General features: G+C 54.4%; 8 protein-coding genes across 8 annotated transcripts; 3 read left to right on the top strand and 5 right to left on the bottom strand.

Annotated features, from left to right (window-relative positions):
• Positions 1 to 1978: 1978 nt before the first annotated feature.
• On the bottom strand, positions 1979 to 4086 carry BDZ83DRAFT_334832 (FMN-dependent dehydrogenase). The gene is made up of 4 exons (XM_060502439.1): positions 3762 to 4086; positions 2403 to 3698; positions 2272 to 2345; positions 1979 to 2200 (listed from the first exon to the last, which is right to left on the bottom strand). Exons 1-4 carry the CDS (start codon positions 3787 to 3789, stop codon positions 2111 to 2113), a joined length of 1488 nt encoding a protein of 495 aa, XP_060370833.1. The 5' UTR covers positions 3790 to 4086; the 3' UTR covers positions 1979 to 2110.
• Positions 4087 to 4456: 370 nt separating this feature from the next.
• On the top strand, positions 4457 to 5197 carry BDZ83DRAFT_747098 (Fe-S protein assembly co-chaperone HscB; the record flags this gene model as incomplete). Its single annotated transcript, XM_060513377.1, has 1 exon — positions 4457 to 5197. The coding sequence occupies one exon, from the start codon at positions 4457 to 4459 to the stop codon at positions 5195 to 5197; it is 741 nt and encodes a 246-aa protein (XP_060370832.1).
• Positions 5198 to 6301: 1104 nt separating this feature from the next.
• Positions 6302 to 8035, top strand: BDZ83DRAFT_600589 (PCI domain-containing protein). The gene is made up of 2 exons (XM_060507043.1): positions 6302 to 7701; positions 7764 to 8035. The coding sequence occupies exons 1-2, from the start codon at positions 6472 to 6474 to the stop codon at positions 7791 to 7793; spliced, it is 1260 nt and encodes a 419-aa protein (XP_060370831.1). The 5' UTR covers positions 6302 to 6471; the 3' UTR covers positions 7794 to 8035.
• Positions 8036 to 8064: 29 nt separating this feature from the next.
• BDZ83DRAFT_747096 (GDSL-like Lipase/Acylhydrolase) lies at positions 8065 to 9096 on the bottom strand (the record flags this gene model as incomplete). Its single annotated transcript, XM_060513376.1, has 4 exons — positions 8065 to 8356; positions 8464 to 8652; positions 8714 to 8759; positions 8883 to 9096. The coding sequence occupies 4 exons, from the start codon at positions 9094 to 9096 to the stop codon at positions 8065 to 8067; spliced, it is 741 nt and encodes a 246-aa protein (XP_060370830.1).
• Positions 9097 to 10404: 1308 nt separating this feature from the next.
• On the bottom strand, positions 10405 to 12947 carry BDZ83DRAFT_334726 (uncharacterized protein). The gene is made up of 2 exons (XM_060502438.1): positions 12172 to 12947; positions 10405 to 12116 (listed from the first exon to the last, which is right to left on the bottom strand). The coding sequence occupies exons 1-2, from the start codon at positions 12753 to 12755 to the stop codon at positions 10520 to 10522; spliced, it is 2181 nt and encodes a 726-aa protein (XP_060370829.1). The 5' UTR covers positions 12756 to 12947; the 3' UTR covers positions 10405 to 10519.
• Positions 12948 to 16079: 3132 nt separating this feature from the next.
• On the bottom strand, positions 16080 to 17943 carry BDZ83DRAFT_646669 (uncharacterized protein; the record flags this gene model as incomplete). Its single annotated transcript, XM_060509994.1, has 4 exons — positions 16080 to 16450; positions 16753 to 16858; positions 17389 to 17484; positions 17863 to 17943. 4 exons carry the CDS (start codon positions 17941 to 17943, stop codon positions 16080 to 16082), a joined length of 654 nt encoding a protein of 217 aa, XP_060370828.1.
• A 958-nt stretch (positions 17944 to 18901) lies between these two features.
• Positions 18902 to 19983, top strand: BDZ83DRAFT_334689 (uncharacterized protein). The gene is made up of 2 exons (XM_060502437.1): positions 18902 to 18976; positions 19058 to 19983. Exon 2 carries the CDS (start codon positions 19163 to 19165, stop codon positions 19886 to 19888), a length of 726 nt encoding a protein of 241 aa, XP_060370827.1. The 5' UTR covers positions 18902 to 18976; positions 19058 to 19162; the 3' UTR covers positions 19889 to 19983.
• Positions 19889 to 23015, bottom strand: BDZ83DRAFT_600576 (SNF2 family N-terminal domain-containing protein). The gene is made up of 2 exons (XM_060507042.1): positions 19960 to 23015; positions 19889 to 19907 (listed from the first exon to the last, which is right to left on the bottom strand). The coding sequence occupies exon 1, from the start codon at positions 22832 to 22834 to the stop codon at positions 20033 to 20035; it is 2802 nt and encodes a 933-aa protein (XP_060370826.1). The 5' UTR covers positions 22835 to 23015; the 3' UTR covers positions 19889 to 19907; positions 19960 to 20032.
• Between the last annotated feature and the right edge of the window lie 151 nt (positions 23016 to 23166).

Genomic DNA, 23166 nt, shown 5'->3' with positions numbered 1-23166 from the left:
AAACATAGAGAGAGGGAGAAGAAAAAAAGGAACCGGAGGCAGTGCGGCGCGGAAAGGAGCTGCAGCTGTAAACGGCCAAAATGGGCAGATGATGAGCCAGGATTGGTCGAGCCAGACGTGCCAGGATGAATTGGCTCGGAGATTTGACGTAGAAGGCCAATGATTGACATTTGGAGATACGGAAGGACCTTTGCCTCGCCCTCTTGCCCTTTTGCCCTCGTGAGCTACCTGAGCCTAAGGTTCCTCGTCGTGCAGCTGTGCTTGCCTGAGGTACCTGATGTTCCCACTAGGAAGGCAAGAAAGAGGTCGACGTCCCGCTCTCGCCTTGCCCACGCGCCTTCCATTCGCCCTGCCAATGTCCCACTCATTCCTCCCCCAGCATCCCCCAGAGTCTGGGCATTTTTCGGGTAGGAGCGGGGACGGGGACTTACACTAGCAGAATCTTAGCTACCTGGGGAGCCACTCAGAAAGCGCCCGTTACTGAGGGGGAACCTGGAGAGCCCCCGCCTTCCTTACGGAGTACACAAATTGGTGGAGTCGGGCACTTCAGAAGTTCAGAGCTTAGGTACCTTAGGTTAGGAGCCACTGTGGGGCGTCCTTCCCAAACGACTTTTTACCCACCGGAAATCATACACCACCTTGGAAGTTACCAATTCAAACAGCTACGGATATCTCGCGGACCCGAAGGAAGCTCAGCATTGGATGGTCATGTTGCTCCGTGTCCCATATTGTCTGCCGCCATTATTACAAATGGTTTCACGGAGAGCTGTTGTTGGACACAGCTTTTACACTACCTCACTTCGTTTCGACAACAACCAAGCCTTCCTATCAACCTTGACTTTCTGTACGGATAGGCAGTACCATTTTTGAGTTTTTTGGTCTCGCCCCAATGTAACATTCGGCCGATTGAGTCAGCCAAGCATATTTTGGGTGAGAAGCTTGTGCCACCTTGACAGTACGGAGTACATCATCAGGACGCAAGGGTCATGATGAACAGAAACAATAACATCCCACGCGGCCGAACCTTTATACTCTATACAGTAGGCGCCGAAATGCATGGAAGAAAAAGACAATTGTCTTTCTGCCCATCCCCTCATTGACACCCCCGCGGGGACCCCAATGGCTCGTCATGGAGGGAACTTTGCCCATCGTAATTGTGGCTGGATGCCCCGATCCGACCAAGACTATTCTTCACAAACATACAGACTTACCACCGGCAGCTAACGAAAAGAGGTGAGAGACAACAATCCCTGTTATGCCTTGACCGGCCTTAGCGGGGAAATGGAAGCTTCAAAGTGTATGGGTTACGCAGTATAGTGTAAAGAGGAGTCCTCACACGACGAGACACACCACCACGCACACCACGCTACCTCCCCAACCACCCTACACCGGGCCGTTCTCTTTTCTTCACCACGGTCCCTGGCCTATCAGACACGATGTCGACGTAATTCGTCTCGAGTCGCTCCGCTCCGCCTGACGTTTTCTGACCGAGAAAGTTGCGGCACATCACTGCCTACCCACCACCGTGGTACATTCTCAACCGGGATTCTGCCTCTCGGGACTCGGGACGACGAATGAGAGAAACTTCGTCGGATCGAGAAATCCCCAAAAAATTCAAAGGAAGCTCCATTATGGAGTACAATAATCCATGGGTTTCGTTTCAGGACATCTCAGACCGGCCAGTGACAGGATGACAATGATGACACTGGCTGACATCCGAAGCCTAAATTTCGTGAGAAATCCAGAACCCTCAGCTTGCTTCTATACTATACTGATGATGTATGACTCTACAAAGCCTACTCAGACTGAGCGAGACTGCGGAACCGCAATGTTGTGGTGTACCTGATGTCGGCCATGCATTCCGCGATAGCTAACCTTGACCGCTCTTGTCCCTTTAGTATCTCATCCCAACGCCCTGAAAGATCCAGGCATATCCTGCTACGAGCATGAGGCATATAACACCCTCGTAGTAAGGACTTCATGCAAACGCTCGGCTTCGTGACCAAATGATGCCATTTACCCCACGTTGGCCCAACAATTTTTCCCGTTTTACAGCACAACGTCAGATCAGCTCGCTTCAGCTGTTTCCCTGTCATGGAGAACATCCGCACTAGAGCTTCGACTTCACCCATAGGCTAACTCTATTCTCGATGCCAGACTCGCCGTCGTAGAGATCTCTCTCCACAGCGCGGGTGTTGATCTGCGGCACTCGTTAGCATCCGACGTCTCACAACAGTCTTGAATCTTGGCTATTGTGGTGTTGCCGCTTACAAATTTGGGTCCTAGATCGCTGATGCTCTTTGCTCCAAGCAGCCTCATGCATGTCTCCATCTCGGCTTTCAGGACTGGGCGAAAGGTTAGCGACTCGTTCGCCATGACACGGCTCCCACTCCAAGACTTACTTTCGTATGTCCGTTCGACACCCGCTTGACCCCCGGCACCGAGACCAAACAGAGCAGCGCGACCAATGCCCACAGCCTTCGCACCCAGGCAGAGAGCCTTGACAATATCGGTACCGCGCTTGATGCCGCCGTCGACCCAGACCTCGATCTTGTCAAAGACCTCGGGGCAGTACTTGCGGATCTCCAGAAGCGTGTGAACGGCGGGAGGCGCCGTATCGAGAGCACGACCGCCGTGGTTGGAGAGAATGATGGCCTTCACCTGCGGCGCGTACTGGGCCGCCAGGTAAGCATCCTCGTGCGTCTGCAACCCCTTCAGCACGATGGGCAGATCAGTGTGCTGGGCCAGCCACGGCAACGTCGTCTTCCACTCCAGGTCTGCTGCCGTGCCGAAGAATAGCTGCTGTCCAACACCTCCACCGCCTGGCCGCTTCGCCTCTTCCGTCTTTGAGTTTGACTCGGACTCGACTTCGAAAGATCCCTCAAATTGCTGCTTCTCGTCGAGCTCACGCTTGCCAGGCCACGGTGCATCTAACGTCAAGGTGATGTACTTGTAGCGGTCCTTCATAGCGTTGATGCGCTTCAACATGGCCTCGCTCTTGGTCCTATCATTTTGCACATAGAGCTGCCATCCAAAGACTTGGCCTTCAGGGGAACCCTCAATGATCTGTTCCGGGGTCATGGACGCGTTATTCGAAACGCACTGCATCGCATTGAACTTGGCCGCTGCTCTCGCAATACCTCGCTCACCGTCAGGGTGGGCAAGTCTTGCCATGGCAGCCGGCGCCACAAACAACGGAAGTCCTACGTGGCTGCCGAGCAGAGTTGTGGAGGTGTCAACTTTCGTACAGTCGACGAAGACGCGAGGCCGCAGCAGGATCTGCCTGTATACATGACCGTTGTTGCTCTTGGTCCAAAGGTCGTCAGAGGCCGAGAAGTAGTATGCCCACGCCTTCTTGGGAATAATTTTTGTAGCAGCCTCCTCAATCTCGTCGAGGTTGAGCAGCGTCTCGAGCCTGGGCGGGCCCTCCTTGGGTTTATCAGATTCCGCCTTCGCGGCTTGAGGTTGTAGCAGCGCCAGTGACTCGGGGTCTACGGTGCCTAGGCAGTTCTCGGGCTTGAGGTTCTCCTCAAGGATACCCGGCGGGTGTATAGGGTCGTACTCTTCTGTCGCATCTTTGCCGGAAAGCTTTACGATGATCTTGGAGCCGCCGGGGTGTGAAGGGAGGAATTCGGTCACGTCGTACACTTTGCCGTAGAGCACCACCCAACAACTGTCAGGTGAGTTGTGCTTAGCCACTGTGAGAATTGTATCAGCATTGACTCGAGAGCATCGCAGCAAGGGAAGCACAGCAAACCGACCTTCTTCAGCAGTGAATATCTTGGACATCTTGGTAGCAATTTGGAGCTCTACAAGTAGTACAGCCTAGGGAAACATGGAGAAGAATCTCAACAACTGACAGAGCGGGAACATCATCGTAATAAGTCGCCAACCATTCGGCGGGAATTACCCCGTACGTCTGGTGTCGGAGACCAGGCCCGTGGGGGGCTTGATCTGGGGTTGGGGGCAGTAGGGGAGCCACTCAGTCGTCGAATCACAGGGCACTTTTTGGTCAAGCGTTCTGTGGAGAGGCTTTGGAGTTGCTGGAGTAGTGGACCGGGATACCACTGGACTTTGCAAGTGGGGCGCACCCCAGTGGAGAGAATACCGCGAGCGCGCAAAAGAAACCCCGAACATGCCCCGACTTCGGACTTAGATATCGGGGCGGCTCTCGGCGCTAGACGCTTCGCTTCGCTTTGGCGCGGCAATGATTTTACGGGGACGTCATCCAAATCCGTCCCCCAGAAAGCAGTACGGAAATTTCGTCGAACAACACTTCAGCGACGACTCTCATGATCGCATAGAACCAGCTACTTGAGCTTTGATCACGACTCGCATACACCAGAATCAAAGATCAATTACCTACGTTACGTTCACAAGCAACATGCGCACATCAATCCAGACCGGCGTACGAGACGCATCTCGCCTATGCGCGAGATGCCGGCGACAAGCGACAATGGCCCGGCCATCCGGCGCAGTAGCCATGGCCACCGCCAGCAGTCCTTTAGTCACAACACATGCACGATGGGCTTCTGGAGTCTCATCCACAGTTCCCAGCCAAAAGCGGTGGATGTCCGGGACCGTTCCGCTATCCCGGCCGGCGACAGCGACACCAGACAGCGAACCAGCCGCCTCCTCAAGCACGCCCGACAGCACCATCCCCAAGACGCACTACGACTTCTTCCCCATCACCCTCCCCGACGGCCCGCCGCCCAAGGGCCACTTCCCCATCGACCAGCGCGCCCTTCGCCGCGAGTTCCTACGGCTGCAGGCCAAGGCCCACCCGGATATGCACCCGGCGGAGCTCAAGACGCGGGCGGAGGCGACGTCGGCGCGGATCAACGAGGCGTACAAGACGCTGTCGAACCCGCTTCTGCGCGCGCAGTACCTCCTCTCGCTCCGCGGCGTCGACGTGGCCAACGACGAGACGCTGAAAGTCGAGGACCCGGAGCTGCTGATGGTGGTGCTCGAGGCGCGCGAGGAAATTGAGGAGGCGACGGCCGAGAGCGAGCTCGAGGGCCAGAGAGAGGCTAATGATGAGAGGATACGCGCGAGCGAGGAGGTGCTCGAGACGGCGTTCCGGAACGACGATATCGAGACGGCCAAGAGGGAGGCGGTGAATCTCCGGTACTGGGTTAATATCCAGGAGAGCCTGAATAATTGGGAAGCTGGGAAGCCGATTGTTCTGCAGCACTAGCTGGGGAAGCGATGAGTCTTCTCTCAAACATTTCCAACAAGATGGTGGACTTGTCTATATAAAATATGGAGGAAGAAAAAAAATGAAGGAGAGAGAGAGAAGAAGGCGTACATCTGAGATGAGAAGGGCTCGCTGGTCATCATCAGCCGATGATGGGCCGATATTGTACAATACCCGGTGTTCATAAATTTTAATGATTGCATAACTCTGCTCAAACCCCCACTCATCCCTGCTTCGCGAAATTGACTGGACAAAATCGACGGGAAAGGCACCAAGTCACGTTTGGCAAAAATTCCCGACCGCCCAAAAACCCCGACCTGCAAAAAAAATGTTCCGCCTCCAAAGTCATGGTATCTAAAATAGCACGTTAACATCAGGAAACCAAATCTCCTAGTTTCCGATGGTTCACCGAATACAGGGACTGCAATTATTTGCTTATTATGGTAATTCTTATTGGGAAATTTTGCGGTGTCATACGTAGTACACTACAGAGGTTTCCGGAGAGAACACCGCTGCGTTGAACGATTGCAGTAGGCTCAGCTTGTGAAAAGACTAGTTACTGCGTTGAAATATGGGCAAATGGATATACGTGCTTTGCATTTAGTGATCGACTTTCTTTTGCTCATGATGTGTGAAGTGTGCTGACCAGTCAAGTTCCCTGCATTGTAAACGGTCAAAGAGCAATGACCAGCTGCCCTTTGACTTGTGTTGCCCATTAGACCGTCTCTGACTTACTTCCCTATATAGATGAACCAGTTATGTACCAAGGCACAGGAAAAGAACTTGGTGAGTACCTCATCTGCAGCACAATAGGCAGATTGCAGAAGTCTCCAAATCATACTTCGCGGGCAGTCGTGAGTGTCATGATAACTTCAATTTGTGCTATTTCAGACCAAGGGTCTTCAATATCTGACTCCCATCTTGTTTACACTCAACATCGCATAATATGAACGGCATGGAAAACTTATGATGCCTTTTGAAGCATATCGAATCGAGTGCTCCGGAACCTTGGCCCGTGGGCCCCTGCACCGGGGCGCCCCTCCAACGGCCCCTCAAAGCTCTTACCCCACCATGCCTGCCTAACTCTATCAATGACAACCATCCAAGAGCTCACCACAGCTCCTGCAGCTCCACGGCTTCACGATCAACCATCAACGTTGAGAAGCACAAGCTCAGATACTCACCCGCATCCCACCGCACCACTACCAAGATCACACTTCACACCAACAGATCACGCACAGGTCGACATACACACATCAGCACACATCGAAACCATGGCGCCCTCGCAAAAGGTCGCCGAGCGGCTCGCCCAAGCCGAATCGGCCTCCGGCAACAAGGCCCCAGCCTACGAGTCCATCATCGCCGATATCAAGACCCTCTCGTCCCCTCCGACAGCCGCGTCCGACCTCAACGCCGTCCTCGACGCTATTTTTGCCGCCTCCCTCGGCATCGTCTCAACCCGCTCCCTCCTGGCCTCCTTCGTCGCCGCCCTCCGCGCCCTCCAAAACGACGACCTCTGGATCGCCGTCGGCAACCACACCCTCGCCCAGCTCGCCACCCAACCCTCCTCCTTCCTCGACCAGGCCGCCGCCGTCCGCGAGCTCGTCGCCGAGGCTCACGAGAGCGCCGAAGACTTCCTCGACGCCGCCAACGTCCTCGCCGAGATCCCCCTCGACGGCTCCCAGCGCAAAGTCACAAACGACGATAAAGCCCGCGTCTGGGTCCGCATCGCCCGCAACTACCTCGAGGTTGACGACACCACCGCCGCCGAGACGTACGTCAACAAGCTCAAGAACATCATGCACACCGTCCAGGACCGCGATCTCGACCTCCACTTCAAGCTCTCCATGGCACGCATCCTCGACTCCCAGCGCGACTTCCTCGGCGCCAGCGGCCGCTACCACGAGATCAGCGTCAGCCCCGCCATCGCAGAGGAGGAGCGTCTGCATACCCTCGGCATGGCCGTAAAGTGCGCCATCCTCGCCCCCGCCGGTCCCATGCGGAGCCGCGCCCTGGGCCGGCTGTACAAGGACGAGCGGTCGGCAGGTCTCGACGAGCACGGCATGCTGGAAAAAATGTTCTTCGACCGTCTGCTCGCCCCGGAGGAGGTGGACAAGTTCGCGCAGGGCCTGCAGCCGCACCAGCTCGCCACCACGGCCGACGGGTCCACCGTACTGGCGAAAGCCGTCGTCGAGCACAACCTGCTCGGCGCGTCGAGGTTGTACCGTAACATTGGCTTCGAGGCGCTCGGCTCCCTGCTCGGCCTGGACGCCGAAAAGGCCGAGGAGACGACGGCGCGCATGATTGAACAGGGCCGGCTTCTCGGCCGGATCGACCAGCTCGACGAGGTGATTTGGTTCGAGGGCGGCGAGGCGTCTGGGAAGAAGGGCAGCGGACGCGCCGAGGTTGTGGTCGGCAAGGAGATGCGGAGGTGGGATGCGAATGTGCAAAGCGTGGCCGAGGAGGTTGAGAACGTGACCAATTCTCTGCAAAAACAGTTTCCCGTGAGTTTATCCCCTACGTTTCAGGATGGTCTTTGATGAACCATCTACTAACAGCTATTCAGGAATTCGTGGAAGCCAACTTGGTCATTTGAGATGAATCACTATGACGGGACTGAACTTTACACACACTCACACACATTACCGGCGTTGTAAAAGGGGGGGGGGTTAAACACTGGCGTTTTTAGGGATTCATGCGATCGACAGAGAGCGCACTGCATATCACAAACGAAGAGAAGCACGTCAGCATGGTGCAGTCACGTAGCCCGACTTACGTAGTAGATAGGAGTTAGGCTGAATAAGAGAGGACGACGGATGAACCATGGGTTTAGAAACAATATTCGCATTGAAAGAAAAAAAAGGTATCTAGTTCAAGTCTCTCATCCGCACGACCACGTAACCCTCGCTGAGCGAGTGTGGATCGCCGTCCTCCTCGTCAAAGGAGATTTGCTCCTCGGCGTTACGCCGCGCCCTACGCGCTCTCTTAGACTGGGGATTCCGCTCGAGCTCTACAACGTCACGGAGGGCCTCGGCAATGTGCGTGCCCATCCAGTCGTAGCCCGCTGGTGTCAGGTGCAGGCCGTCGTCCCAGTACCTTTTGCACTCCCGATCGGTGAGGGCGTGAAATGGGATCCTTGGGTTGAGGTCAAAGGCGTGGCTGGGTGTTTGGTGATTAGTACGTTTGCTGTGTGATTCTGTCCTGAACACGGAAAGATACGATGGGGGCAATGGAATGAGGGAACACGTGTGAGGGGAAGGACATACTAATTTGGTGATTGATGGGTGAGGATGGCGTTGTTGAGCTGACGCCGGCGGGCATCCAGCTTCTCACTCTTGGTTGCACATTCGGGGACTGTCAAGGCAAGAACCTTGCTACCCTTGGCAATGGCGGAGTCGTATACTCCCCGGAGAGAGTCAAATATCCTATCTGGCGGCACGTTGAATGCAAGGTCGCTGGTACATTTTGTTAGTATGAGGCGAATTTCAGGGGAATCTACGTGTATGTTGAACCTACTTTGTGCCTCCCAGTATGATTACCCAGTCATATTGTGCTTGGCTCGCTAGAACATGAGATTAGTAAGTCCTTCATCTGCAGCAAGCCGGGCAGATGAGATGAAATGAGAGGAGAGGTGAGGAAGTCGTGATAGAACATTGAATGATAATGGAAAGGCAGAAGTACGAACTCTCGCTATCAAAACGCTGCGCGAAGGCTCCCTGCGAAACGACATCTCCGGGCATACCGTTGTCCGTCACCACGATTTGCGTGTCGGGCAGGTACACGGCGAGCAGCTTTGTGAGCGCGATGGAGTACGGGTGGTAGACGGCGCCGTAGGACGAGTACCCGGCCGTCAGCGAGTCGCCGAAGCAAAAGATGCGAAGTGTCTTGTCTTTTGACATTGTTGTTTCTTGCTCTCTTTTCTTTCTCGCAAGTCTTGGTAGTCTCGTCTACTGATGTGTATTGTACTGTCGTGTTGCCGTGTCGGTTTGGCGGATGCTGCCTAGGCACCTGCGCAAGTTCGCCCCGCCGTTCACAGTAGACTTTACGAACAGTTGTGGGCCTTTTCCCAATCTCTTCCTCGGTCCCCAGTTCCTGATATCTTGACCTTGGCTTAGTTCACTTGAGATCCGGATATCAGTATGTTGACCAGGATGAAGCCAGCTGGATACCGGAAAAATGAGACAAGATGCTGAGCGTAGCACCGCAAGCCCCCGAGAAGCGGTCACTGAGCAGCAGGGGGTGGATGTTCAACCGCCGTGGTCGCAGCGCAAAGATCGAGCGCGGCCTAAGAAGATCCTTGATACGTCCAGAAAATGAGTTACGACGAAGATATTGGCCCGCTCTGAACGGCTGGTTCGTGGGTGTTATCCAAATGATGTACAATCAACAAGCTGTCGTCTAAGGCTGGCTGACGGAAGCATGAAGTTGGACAGAGGTCAGGTGGGGTGGACGGGCGGCGTACGGGCGGGCGGGCAGCTTACCGATTGTAGAGGGGGAATCACCGATAGGCAGGCAGTCACACCTTACTTAACGGGGGGTGAGGTGGGAGAACAGGTGGTGGGGGCGGGGTTGGTGGCTGCTGCAACCGGGCAGGCTCCCCCTGGACGTTTTAATCGGCGCTTGGGTCCTCATCTCCAGCGTGCTGACTTTCGTATGAAGGCAGCGAAACCCAAGGAAACTCAGCTTTGAGCAGTCAGCAACCACGACCCCATCTCGCCTCACGTAAGGCAAGGTAAATCAAGATAAGAGTGCTCAGGCAACAGCAGCACGGTGTTTTCCTTTTTTTCTTTTGGGGCAGTGCAAGAATCGCTTCGCCTTCTGCGTTGAGAGGTGTTTCGCACCTTAGTGAAAGTCTGGAAACCACTGTCTCGATACATGCCTTTGCGTCTCTTTGGACTGAGCGGGTTTGGCTCTGGAAGGGTACGTACGCACACTGGACACAGTGGAACCCACGGCCCTTCTCATATCTTGTCTCAAAAATCATGTCTTTTGGGAAACTTGACGGCTCAATAAAACAACCTAATTCACTGTGGATATTAAATCGTCTGTGGCATTGTACTACAAACCTGAATGTTTCCATTTCTATGTACATCCTCCTCTTTCTTCCACTCGCCCATCGTTACCATTTAGTTATGAATACCATTATAAACATTATGTACGTTACATATGTATCTTTTCCTGCTGTTTCGTTTGGTATCTTTGAGGCATCTCGATCCAATTCCCCCGTACCCCTGCCACAATCTGGATATCATAAAGTTGGCCGTTTCATCGAGACATTCAAGGAAATAAAATGTGTAGCTCATCGCGAGGCTGATCCGCACTTCACGCAAGCTCCGGTTGTTGCCAGCGGCCTCTCTCAGTGTGCCACCATCTCTCCCGATCCTTCTTGTCCGAGACGGTCGAAGACACGTTCCACCGCCCCTGGCAGCCTTCCCGCCCAACGGCGACCTCCTCGCCGTTGTCCGCCGTCAGGTCCGCTATCTCAACCAGCCCGCCGCGCTCATCCTTGGCGCCCGGGTCGGGACGCAGGTTATACGTGATGCGGCTCTCTACCGTGCCGATGAAAGCCGCAAGCCCATACTTCTCCAGCACCGTGCCATCCTCGTCAATAACGTTCAGGAAAAACCGCGGAAGCGCTGCGCGCGCGGCTTCGAGGCGGGCCTGCGCCGCGAGGCGGGCTACGTGGAGATTGGTGCATTCGCGAGGAGTATCGCTCATGACAGGGGACGCCGGGGCTGTGGGCGAGCGGGACGGTTTTGTCGGCGAGACGGGGCTGTAGGTCGTGTTGGGGGTGGGGAACGAGGAGCTCCGGGCGGGTCCGTTGGGACCGCGGAAGCGATCGCTGGCGCTGTCCATCCTCTCCTGCGGCCGGCAGAGGGCTTGAAAGATGCCCTCGGGGTCATTGGGGCTGCGGAGACTGCGTAGGGTGGGGAAGCCGTCGGCGGCGATACTGCGGGCGAGGATGGAGTCGGCGGCGTTGGCGTGGGTCGTGTTGCTCGTGATGTCCCAATGAAGTTTACGAAGAGACGAGGAGGCGAGGTATGGCATGAGCCATATGAATGTGTCCTCCGGGAGCGTGGGCGCCAAGGTTTGGACGAGAGTAAAAGACTCGAGGTGGATAAAGTTGGAAAAGATGCGGGCCAAGGCGGGCAGGGAATCGAGGTTCGTGTGGCGCAGAGTCAGTTTCTGGATCGCCTGGCTCGTTGGGAGGGTGGCCAAGGCAGAAATACCACTGCTGGTGACACCCGGTACGTGGGTGAGTGATAGTGTACGCAAGGGAGGGAGTGAAAGCAGAGTGCTGTCATTAAAGGCGGTCACCGGCATCCATGATAGGTAAAGGTGCTGCAGAGACGTTAGGTGCATCAGTGCTGAGCTGATGAGGTTATCCGGAGTAAGAGTTGCGCCGGGGAGGCAGTGAATCGACAAAGTCGTGAGATGGGCCCAGTCGACGTGAAAATCGAGGAATGCCGCACTCTGGTGTGGTTGCAGGTCGCCGGGTGTGACGGAAGCATCGTAGGCTGCCTGGGTCATCGCGGCGACATTGCTAGCCGAGCTTGACTTGAATCGGTGTTGTCGCTGAAAGGGTGAAGGCTCGACGATCCAATCCATGTGCTTGAGGCGCTTACGCGACGAAAGCGCGTGCAAGAGCTTGCTGTACGAGTGGTTATAGTGGGGGTGGAGGCCGATTAGGCGCTCAAAATTAGGACATGCCATGATCAGCGCGGCGACTTGATTATGATAGTCCTCCAGCAAGACCCCGGTAGGGGGGCTTGGGACCTTGAGAGTGTGGACGAGTCCGGCGAGATACGAGTTCGCTCTCAGTGTCCGTCTGAGGAGCATCATGCGCGAGCCGAACGTGACTTTGTGTCGCTTCTTTTGAGATGCCGAATCAGCTCCTATGAGTTGAATATCCTCATACCTGAGATACGTTGTTAGTAAGATGGCGAGATCGTGGCGAAGGGTAGGAGTCTCACAATGCCACTCGCGCAAACTTGCACCATTTTCTCGCTGTAAGAGTAACCGAGCAGACATCCCTCATCCAACATGTCGCGCAGCTTTCCGTAGGCTTTTCGAGATGCAGCTTCCTGAGCTCGCCCAGGATCAACTCCAAAACTTCTCCGGGCAGCTTCGCAAAGATTTCCCCAGGCTTCGCCTTTTTTCTAAAGACAGACGTCTGACTGGGCCTCGAGTACATGTAATCGGGCCTCCACATGGTGGGACTCGAATCGATGCTTGTCCTGTGGCTGCTGTACGACGAGCTTCTGGATCGTGTCTCAAAGCTTTCCCTCGGGCTGTTGATGCTCGTGACGGTGATGGTGGATGTTTGGGAAAGTTTCCTCGGCCTGTTGAGAGCTGTGGTAGGCAGTGATTCGCAAATGAGCTTCGAATCTAAAGGAGCCGTCTGCAAGGCGTATGGCACCCGAGCGATGCGCGGACTTGAGCGCGCGGGCTCTGTTGTAGCCATCGTGGCCATGGTAGACTGTTGCTGTTCACCCTTATGGTGGTACAATTCTGGAGCGCCGAAGTACGCCGGAGCAGGTCCGTGGCTAGCGGTCATGAGCGGAGACGACGGGACGGAAACGGAGGCGGCGATAGCTGGACGCGGAGCGAAACGACCAGGGACTCTCAGACGGTTACCATCATGGAGGATGTAATTGGAAGCAGCAGGTGCAGCAGAAGCTCGCCTCTTGTGTTGAAGAGGTCTCGGGTTGCTATGGAGAAGAGACAGGTCGTGTTAGTACGGAGGTACTTCAGGGATCATCCGGCAAACGGAATTCGGCAGCGGGCAAAGTTCCAAGCCAAGAATGGAACAGGAAGTCGGCAAACAAGCAAATCCCAGAAACAAAAGAGCGAAAAGCGCCAACGTGACGTGACGGGGGGGTTCTGTCAAGTTTAATACAAGAGAATCGGAGGAAAGAAAAGGAAAAAGAGAGAGAAGAAAATTAGACCCCGGAGCCAAAAAAGGACACGCAAAGAACGGCACCGGCACACACCAACGAGGCTACCGCTGGGCAATCTGCAAGTGCACCCTGGATTCGACAGAGGCTTGCGCGGGCAGAGAGGTGCGTGGGCTGTGCCCGGACCGGCGCTCGCTCTGATGATCCTATCCAGATGGAGTCTGATGAGTGGTCGCCCATCCCATTGTCTGGGGGGTGAGGGAGCGATTTGGGGGTCGTCCTTCCTCGAAAATCCCCCCTGACCCTTGGCCCTTGTTGACCCGCCTCGAAGGGGAAACACTCATCAGCCGTATCTCGAGCTACCGAGGACTTAGGACTAGGAGCTCCCAAGGCTGCGATGTTGGGAGGCGACTACGGATACGCAGTGCAGATACGCAGTAACGAACTAGCCGAGTCGCGCAACCCAGCAACGTGGGCGCGATGACAAGAACTCCCTGCTTTAGCACTTGCGCTAGGGCTTACACTACGTGCGGCGCGAAGAGGGACAGAAAGAGGCAGAGAAGCAAATCTTGTCTCGTGGCGTTGCCGCTTGGCGGGTAGCAGCGCAATTCTGCCTTGCTTTGCAACTGGCAGAGACGCGCGCCACTATTCCTGGTGGAAATTAGGACAAGCTCCTGGCGGTCTCTAGGCACTCCGTTCTGCCGGGCCCCGTTGTGATGGTTCCCGCAGATGGCAAGCCGCAAGCCGTCCATCCTGAAGAGTTACATTGAAGCCTCCAAAGCCGTGTTTGAGAATCCGCGAAACAAGGAGAGGGGAGGTGAATCTTGATAACGACGCAAGGATGAAAGCACCATCATTCGATCATGGGATCCGCAACGCTCAACTGAAGCTGGAGACGAGATGCAGGGGTCATGGCAGGGGAAAACGTGGAAGAGGAAAGTCGTGGGTACAGAGTAATCCGAGCTCCCATTTCGTGCGTCGATGCATTTCCCATCTCAGAAGTGACAAGTAACTCTGTCTCCGCCCCGCCCAGCCTGGGCAGGAGGATCTCGTGGGAACGTAATCTTGAGGACAAACCAACCGGAAGAACTTGACGGCATCGCAAAAAGTGGCTTGTTCAGTCGGGCTGGCTTCTCCTGCAGTAGGCCGTAGCCCGAGTGCCTATCCGTATCTGCCGGCCTTGCCAAAAGCGTGCCCGCCGTGTCAAGAGCTATAGACACTAGAGCAAAGATCTCGGATTTCCACGTCTAGAGTACACTTCCCAAAGCAGCCTCCGTTGGGTCCGGATCCACTTGGAAAGAAAGGCTCGGGATCGATAATAAATGAGGCGTGGGGCTCTACCCCCGTTTAGCATTTTTGTCAGTCGAACGACGCGACTCCCACTCGCGAGCCGTGGGTCGAGGCGTCATCGCTGTTCTTAATGTGGGCAGAAGTAGAACAATTCCGAAGTGGCAGAGGCAGCCAAAGAATATGGCAAGGTTGATGTAGAAACGGCAAAATGGGATGAACCAAAACGAGCGAGTACAGCCCAATGCTCGCGCCGTCTCCTGTCGAGCCGTGCAAGAACGAAATTTCAGACGCAGCAGGTGACGGATCGCGTGAATTAAGAAAAAAAAATGCAACAGTGAATACGAGGCCAGGCGGAACTATGCAAAGAAAAGTGATTAAACGGAAAAAAAGGCGCGCGACAAGAAGCAGTAGAACAAGCAGGCGAGCGAATCAACGACGCAGTAGAGGAACCAGTACGTGGAACCAGTGGTGTAGAACGATGGGGAAAATGCAGTCGTCGATAGTGTTGAAAACTGAAAGATGGGGCCAACTACTAGAAAAGAGAGACTTACGGAGCTTCTGATTTGCTGCTATTTTTGACATCGAGGAAAACGTGTGCGTAGACGCCATGTCGAATTTCGTTGGCACGTTTGTCGTCCAGCGCCGACAGCGATTGCCTTGCACCCGCTGGCCCAAGGCCACTGCCAGAGACTGCCCGGGCCGCCCGGTAGTCTTTCTGTTCGATAGCGTAGCTGTGGTGCCCGTAGTTGAGTCCGTAGTCGGGATCGAACCGTCGGTTGCATTTGTAGGAAGTCGTGATCGCTTGGCCCGCAGGCGGTATCTCGTAGTACTGACGTCCGCTGATCATTGTGCCGTCCATGATCTGAGGTTCGTGACCGTCGCTTGCCGATATATCTAGTCGGATGACCTTCTTCTCTGTCTTCTCGTTCGTCTCTTGCTGACCGTCCACGTGCCGTCCAAACCTCGGTCGTGTTGCTGCTGCTGCTGCTCTGACCGATTCTTTGCGCTCTCTTTCTCTCAGCCGCAATCTTGCCGCCAAAGCTGGACTGGACGACGAGGCGACACCTTTTATTTCAACGGACAAAAGGGGGTTGCAACCTGGGTCTTCATGAGGTCGTTGTGCCGTAATTTTAATATACCGGACGTGGGGTTAGCTTGGCCAGTTGCCGTTGTTGCGAGGGTGGGTTTTCAATTCAGTAGCTGACCCGCTTCAGCCAACAGCAGGATGCTGTTGCGAACTTGCGATGATGAATGAGCCGGAAAGGGGAGACGAGGGTGAGTAGAGACCGAACAATAAGAGCCAACAACTATAACCTGTCAATACCAACAAAACGAGGGTGGAAAGGGGAAAGATGAGAAGACGAGGGAAGCAAGAGGGCGAGGGCCTTCCAGATTGCAGCCTTCATGCATATGGGTGCATTATATTTGAACTCAAGAACCCCATCCCCACGCTCGAAATATCCCATCAAATCGCGGTCTGCGGCCTGGGATCTGGACCTCGTGGTCCCAAGACAAAAAGTCAGAGCCCTGCTCGGCGCTCACGCACTCCCGGCCCTTCCACTCCCAAAAGCCCTTCCTAGAGCTGCGCAAAGCAACGCAATATGGCGGCAACATTCTGCACTGCAGCGGCTGGGAGGTGCCTTAGTCGCATGAATGATTGGAATGTGGGTAATCTAACCCCTCTATCCCCTCGTCTAGCTTGTCTCGCGCCTCGAGCTCCAGGCAATCGACGATGGGTCGCAGCGACTCGCAGCTGCCAGGCACTCGACTCGATACAATGGAAGCACCCACATTTCTGGCCTGGAATACTTGTACCCGCTGCCTGGGAAAAACAAGGTTAACAGCCCGACAGGGTTGGTGATGTTCTGGAGCTCTCCCTCAAGCTCCAGGTCATTCCCTGAGTGGCGGAGCGGGAAACCGGCCACGACGACTCCCGAAGGCGGCGAATGAGCGGCCCGGAAGAAGCCAAGGCATATAGCATCTTGCCCTGGCTCTGTTTCGCGGGGTTGCGACGAACCGTGCCGACATCCAGTAATATCCGTATCATCAACGTGCGATGCTGATGCTGCACAGCCAGTCCATTCAGAGTTGCGCACATCTCACTGCCCAAAACACACTGGCTGACAGCTCGTCGACTCAGAGGGAGGAAGACAGGGACAGGCCACCTAGGCAGGGTGAACGAGCCTGGCGTCCGCCTCGGGCAAATAGATCCTGTATGCGGAGCTCTTGATCCTCCCTCTGAACCATCTCGTCTCATCATTCTGACCTCGTTTCGTCCGGACCATCACATCAGTTCGGTCAGTGGCGTGTCGGCGGGAGGCTGGGCTGGGGCCAACTAACAGTCCCAATTCGCCCTGCAGCGTATACCAGATGGAAAGTCGATGAGGGAGGGGTGCTTGATGCAGCTAGCCATGACGGGACTCTTCTGACCACGCAAGGTTTCTTTGGCACAGACGGGGCTGGAACCTGCAAGCTGCAGCCGTTCAGACAGACAACGGCCATTGTGTGCCTTGGCCGCAGCACTGATCCAGGAACAGAAACAGAAAACCAGGAAGTTGAAGTGGGACAAAACTCACCTATCCTGGAAATCCCATCTCCAAGGCCGACACACCGAAAGCGCAATACCTAGTCAAGGGGCTCCATTTTCCCAGTATCCAGCTCTGCCAGGCTCCAGCTTTTGCTTGCACTAGAACCCTGTGATACCGTGAACCCCCGGGCGCCATAGCGCGTGTTGAGGTCGCATCAAAGTCGCCTCGTCAATCTGGGCTGGACGTCTTACGCGCATCCCGTTGCCGCTTCCGCATCTGCATTCCCGTGCCGTGTGGCCTGTGACGCCTGGTTTGCTTCATAGCTGGGTACTCCGTAGTTATGGATCGTCACATCCCGTCTCAATAGCTCGTGTGGTTCAAGGATACAGTGAAGATAAGTGCCTGAGTGTTCCTGCCATTCATGGATATCCCTATAACGTTCTATTGCATTCCCTGAGCCTCGAGGGCATCTTACAGTATTCGCAAAGACCATGGAGCGACGCAAAAGAACGCGAGAATGGATAGTACCGAGAGATCGGAGCAAGGTAACTCGTTCGGGATAAGCTCGTTGCTGTGGTGAGAATCGGTTTCAACGGGCGTCCCTGCTGCTTTCTGTCTTAGTTTGAGGTGGGCTTTTAGCGGCTAACCTCAGACGAACCACCCAACCTCTGGAATTTGGGGAGGAAACAGGGGGCGAAGGAGTTGAAAGGACCATTCATCGTTGGTTCGTTATCGACAATGGCCATTGTAGGGAGGTGGAAATCGTGAAACGAGTCAAGTCGCCTGCGTCAAGCTGTTCAGAGGTCTCCACGATTGCGCGGCGGTTTGTCGAGAATGATGCAAGTTGGAGGCTCTCTTGGTAGATGTGCATCGTTGGTTCAACTGAAGCGGACAGGATGGGCAGAGAAACGCCTCTCTCTGCCTCTTTCTCAACCCTAGCCGTACTTACCTTGCCTTGCTTGCCGTTCTTGCCTTCCGTTGCCATGCTCGGGTAAGGGTAGACAGTTTCACGGAACTTGGAAGGCGTCATGTCATATCATGCCATGGTTTCTTCCTTCTTTCCTTTCCTTCCTTTCTTCTTTCTGTGCCCGACGGGCAGGCACGGAGTGACAGGGTGGAGAGACAGAATCGTTTCGAACATGGGGGTTTGTCTGGGTCCCTTCCTTCCCCAGTGTCTCTGTCATCCAAAAGTGCAGGTATCATCCCCAGCCTCTTTTTTCCTTCCATATTGCATCCCGTGGACCGCACCTTACCTTACAAAATGGGTCCACGATCTCCATCGAAACCTTCTTGCCGAGACCTCCGCATTGCATCATCGTTTCGTGCCCGTTGTCATCCGTCCTAACGGTTCCTTTGTTGTGCTTACGTATCCGCAAGATCCACGCCACGGAGATACCGGTTTCGTTTTTCCAAGAAACAAGAGGGACATGACATGTGAATGGCCAACATACGGCATCCCACAACCGCCTGGGCGAAAGAGGAAAAAAAAAAACCAAGCGATGCAATCTCTTGCGCCGGTCCTGTCTTTTGTTTATCATACGTTGGTCATTGAACCTCATATTACACACGTCCCCTCATCCGTGACTTAGCCATGCCTCGAGAGTCTGTTCACTCGTCTGTTCCCATCCTCCGTGCACCACACGAAAAACGTCTGACCCCCGTCCCAAATCCCACGAGGTTATCTCGCTTGGCCCCATCCGACTTTCCCAGTTCCTCGGTCGACCCGGCTGCACTACCAAGACTTGCCGTGGACCGGGTTCCGCTGTCATCCCGAGAGAGTTGTACAAACATAAAACAGCCGGCTTGACTTTTGGACGAAGCGTGAGACTCGAGAGACAACAATGGCTAATGCACTCTCCCGTTGGTCTCCGTCCCGGGCCGGCCTCGGACTTCGGCGCCCGTCTACACTATCGCTATGAATAGGTCCTTTCGGATGGGCCGCCGCCTCTCGGACTGAAGAAGTTCGCTTGGCATCAACACTGTGAACAATATGATCCTGTGCTGAGAAACAAAAACAGTGCGCCGTGATGTTGTCGCAAAGACCTCACGTCTCCCTAGCAACAGTAGTCACCAAACTCCATATTGAACTCGGGTCTTATGCGACACGATGAGGAATGACTGACTAAAGTATCACCAACCAAAAGTAGTTTACGCATCGTAAAAAAATCGCCAAGCAATAATAGGAGAAACGATTCATATTGCTGCATCCATGTGCAGCGTAGTTGGTATCTCGAGCGTGCTATACAGACATGATTCAACAAACCTCACCCGCTGCAGAAAGCAGCCACCCAAATCTGCGGCACGGGATCCAGACCTCACGTACAAACGCCGCTTGTTGTGCTGAGTTTGCCCTAAAATCTAGAAAATTCCTATGCAAATCGCACCTTTGGCTGGGACCGCCCATCACTCATATCCTCGTCCTCTGCAGAGAAGCACAGGCGGCGCGCAGGCCTGGCAGGTTCCTCTCCCAAGTCTCCATTACCATTAGGCTCGGGACTGCGCGGGCGCTTAAGACCGCCCAGATGTGTGCCATTCGCCAGCTCGTCCTCGAACATCGCCGACTTCATCTTTGTGCCCTTCGCCATAGTCCTCTCTTCCAAAGAAGACTGGACGCCAGCAAACTTGCTGCCAAAGATTGGCTGAGGGTGCTTCAGCGAAATGGCCTGTGCCAAGTAATCTTTCTGGCCCGTGGGAAGAGGTATAATGCCGGCGTTCAAGATCCAGTTGTAGATGGGCTGGTCGTCTATGATGGACTTGCACTTCCAGTGCTCAAACTGCGACATGGTCTTCTTGCGCTCCATGATGACTTCTTCGATGCTATCCCGGAGTACAAGCGTCTCGACCGTCACGGGTTTCTGCTGGCTAATGCGTCGAGCTCTGCCAATAGCTTGGGCTTGGATCTGGGGGTTCAGAACGGGGTTGATGAAGTAGATTCGCGAGGCAGCCCTCATGTCGAGACCAATAGCGGCCTGTGACAAGTCCATGAGAATGACCCTTAATATTTCTTAGCATCCACGAAACAAATGAGAGTCCGCTGAAAACTAACCTTATCTTGGGGTCATTGTTGAAAGTGTCCACGTACTCCATCTTCCGGGCATACGTGAGCTTGCTGGCGTAAATCAGGTGACGCACGTGAATCTGGGTGGCCATGTTAATTCGCAACCACACGTCGTCGAGATGCTCAAACTCACTACTTCAAGAAGACCCGCCAGATACCACGCCACATTCTCGTTCTCGTAGAAGATGATCATCTTCTCCTTGTCCTGGTGCTCGACCACAGCGTCAATAAGATATGAGAGCTTTGCTGACACAGTGGAAACCAGCATCGCCTTCTTCAAGTCGTCTGGAAGTTGCTCCAGCTCGGGCACGGGGTCGCCTGGCTTCGAGGCAGTCGACTTGAGGTGTCGAGGAACCCGTTCACCTCCCAGTTTCGTGTTGCCAGCAAGAACCCCTGGAGACTTTGACGGCCGGTGGTCAATCGCGACACCCTGTGCCCCAGACATGATCTGGTCGGCTTGCTCTTTGCGACCTTCAAACTCCAGCTGACCGTTGAGCAGGCTGTTCAGCTTCGTGGGCTTGCCCATGGCAGAGGCGATCAGTTTCTGCGCGGTAAGCACCATACCAGCATCGGTGCAGGTGGGGTTGGCGTCTCGGTCGTCGAGGGACCAGGCAGAGCCCACGCCATTGGGGAGAAAGTCGTGGATGAAGATGGGAACCTCGTTATACTTGTTGCTAAAGTCTTTGAGTTGGTTGTCAATGGCAATATGGGCCACTTCGACGGCCTCTTTTAGAAGTGCTTCGTCTTTCTCGCTGATGAGAACCTTTTTCTCTTGGCGGAAAGTCTCTGCAGTTTCGAGTGCCTTCAGTATATCGTCCTTAGCGAAGAAGACACCGCCAAAGAAACTGGATTGCTTCAGGTTGTGAACCAGTTGAAGCAGAGCCTTGCGTTGACGGGCGTGGAAGAAGTAATCCATGTCGACTCTTTGGGACTGGACTGCGTTAAAGATAATCATCATGGAGAAGATGTTGAGCGCCAGCTTGTCTTGGTATGAACCCTCCAATACAACAACGTTCTCGTTGACTGATGGAAGCAGTGTGTTAAGCTCCGACAGTCGATGCCTGACGATAAGAGAGTTCAGCGTGGCGCGCAGCACCCCCATGCGGCCGGTTGATCGGGAGCTATGCTTCGGCTGCATCACGTACACCGCCCAATCCGCCGTCGTATCTCCTGTTTCGTGGACGCCATTAGACCAAGGTCGAGCATTGAGGTACAGTGATGCTATCGCTCCAATCTTCTCAAGGTCTCCCTTTTCTGCCTCGGCGAGGGCTGCCGTCTTGTCGGCATTGTCTTTGTTGTCGAGATGGGTATCGTTGAAGTGTTGGTCGTCTACACCGAATAATCCAGTGGCTGGCGTTCCAGTCACAATCCAGCGAGCAGAGACGTGGAGTGCGTCTATGGCTAGGAGGACATTACTCTTGTTGTTTATCTTCGCGTAGCCTATCTTGTGACCTTCGTCGACTATGCAGCGCTTGAAGTGGACTTCTGCCAGCGGGCACCCCATCATCATAGTTTCTCTCCATACTCTATCAAGCCGTGACTGTGTAATGAGGACGAGGTCATAGGCCGCAAGCACCTGAGAGTTGGGGATTTCCTCCTTTTGGCTAGTTAACTTCAGGACCTTGAGACCCGCCGGGTTTCCTGGTTGGACGATGTGCTTTTCAATTTCCTGAATCCATTGTTGAACAAGGTTGTTGGGGACGATGACGATGGATGCATGAGTGTGTCGGACTTTCTTTGCCGGGTTACCAACAGGATTTTCATGCCGCCGAAGGCGCTTGGGAGCCTCTTCGGGGATGTGGTAGCGGCTGGGGTTGCGGCGGATTGCTGCTATGCACTTGTCGTACTCTAGCTCTTGGTTCGCATCATAGACGTTGAAGAAGATCTTCCATGGAGATCCCTTGGTGTTGGCATTCGAGGCTGCCATGTCAGCGAGTGATCCAATCTTCTTCCTCACGCGCACGTCGCTCCCTTGGTAGATATCGGGAGTGCGGGTAGCCAAATGTCGAGTGGCCAAGATGACTGCCAGACAGATCAGGGTCTTGCCAGAGCCCATCTGCTCAGCCAGTATGCCGCCTCTGACACCATCGTAAAATCTTGGTTCCTTGACGAGGGCTCCGGAGCTAGTATCGTAGTAGTAGGCGGCACCATTTTGGTCGGTTGCTTTGGCAATTCTTGGATCCAGGAACTGACCAGGTTCACTTTCACGCTGAATCATGACCGCAGCTGAGCGACGCTGGTAGTCATAAAGCTTCGACGTATCATTCAGACCAGGGAGATTGCCCTCGAGTACGTTGTAAATGGCATCTTGTTCAAATGGATTGGTGATAGCGTCGGGCGCCGGGTCCGGGGAAGGGATGGTGTTGAACATCTGGAGCAACGAGGTCGAATCATGAGGGTCTTCTTCATCTCTAAAGACATGGTCGATTGTAGTCGGGGTCGAAGTGGGCTGGCCGGACCAGGCGTCTTGAGAAAAGTCGAGTTGGGCAACGAGAGCTCTGCGTGATCTTCTTAGCTTAGTGCGGTCTCGGTCAATGGCCTTATTGTCGACGTCGTCAGGCAAGACATAAATCCTTGCAGTTCCGCGTTCTCCATCCTCCGCGCGAATGAGTAGATGAACTCGGATCCATCTTTCAGCCACGAGGTTCTTGTAGTTCTTGAAAGCCGCAGATAAGAGGAAGGTATCCTCTACATGGTCGAATGGCTCGGGGGCTCTGACGCCTTTGGCAGGTTTGGTCGGCGCAATGATGCGCCATCTTCCGAATCTCTTCTCCAACAGCTTCCACTCTTCCACTGTAAGCTCGGTATTTTCTCGCGTGATAATAAGGCTTCCTAAAGGAATGAAACTCGATGGTGACGCCATCAGGCGAGGCGACGGGCCACCGTAGTGCGTACGGTTGTTCGAGAAGCGAAATAATGCTTATCATTCGACAAAGGCCGCGTAATTCTTGCTCCGGAATGAGTATAGATGGCAATTTGGATTTTGCAAGTGACAGGTTGATGAGATTGGATGATTGCTGATGTTTCAGTGTAAGAGAAAGGTGAGAGCGGGTGAGTGAGGCGAGGTAAGTTTGGAGACGCACTGGAGCCTGAATACAGTGCAGACAAGCGCCATGCACAGTTTCTATACGCTTTTATCCTTGCGGAATAAACAGTGCGACTTTCCATACAGATGTCAAAGAAGGTATAGCTTTG

Source organism: Colletotrichum acutatum (genome assembly GCF_030867785.1).
Source record: "Colletotrichum acutatum strain CBS 112980 chromosome Unknown BDZ83scaffold_5, whole genome shotgun sequence".
In the NCBI taxonomy this organism is placed as follows: Eukaryota; Fungi; Ascomycota; class Sordariomycetes; order Glomerellales; family Glomerellaceae; genus Colletotrichum; species Colletotrichum acutatum.
Note: the sequence above shows the minus strand (reverse complement) of the source record. Positions and strands in the feature narration are given on the sequence as shown.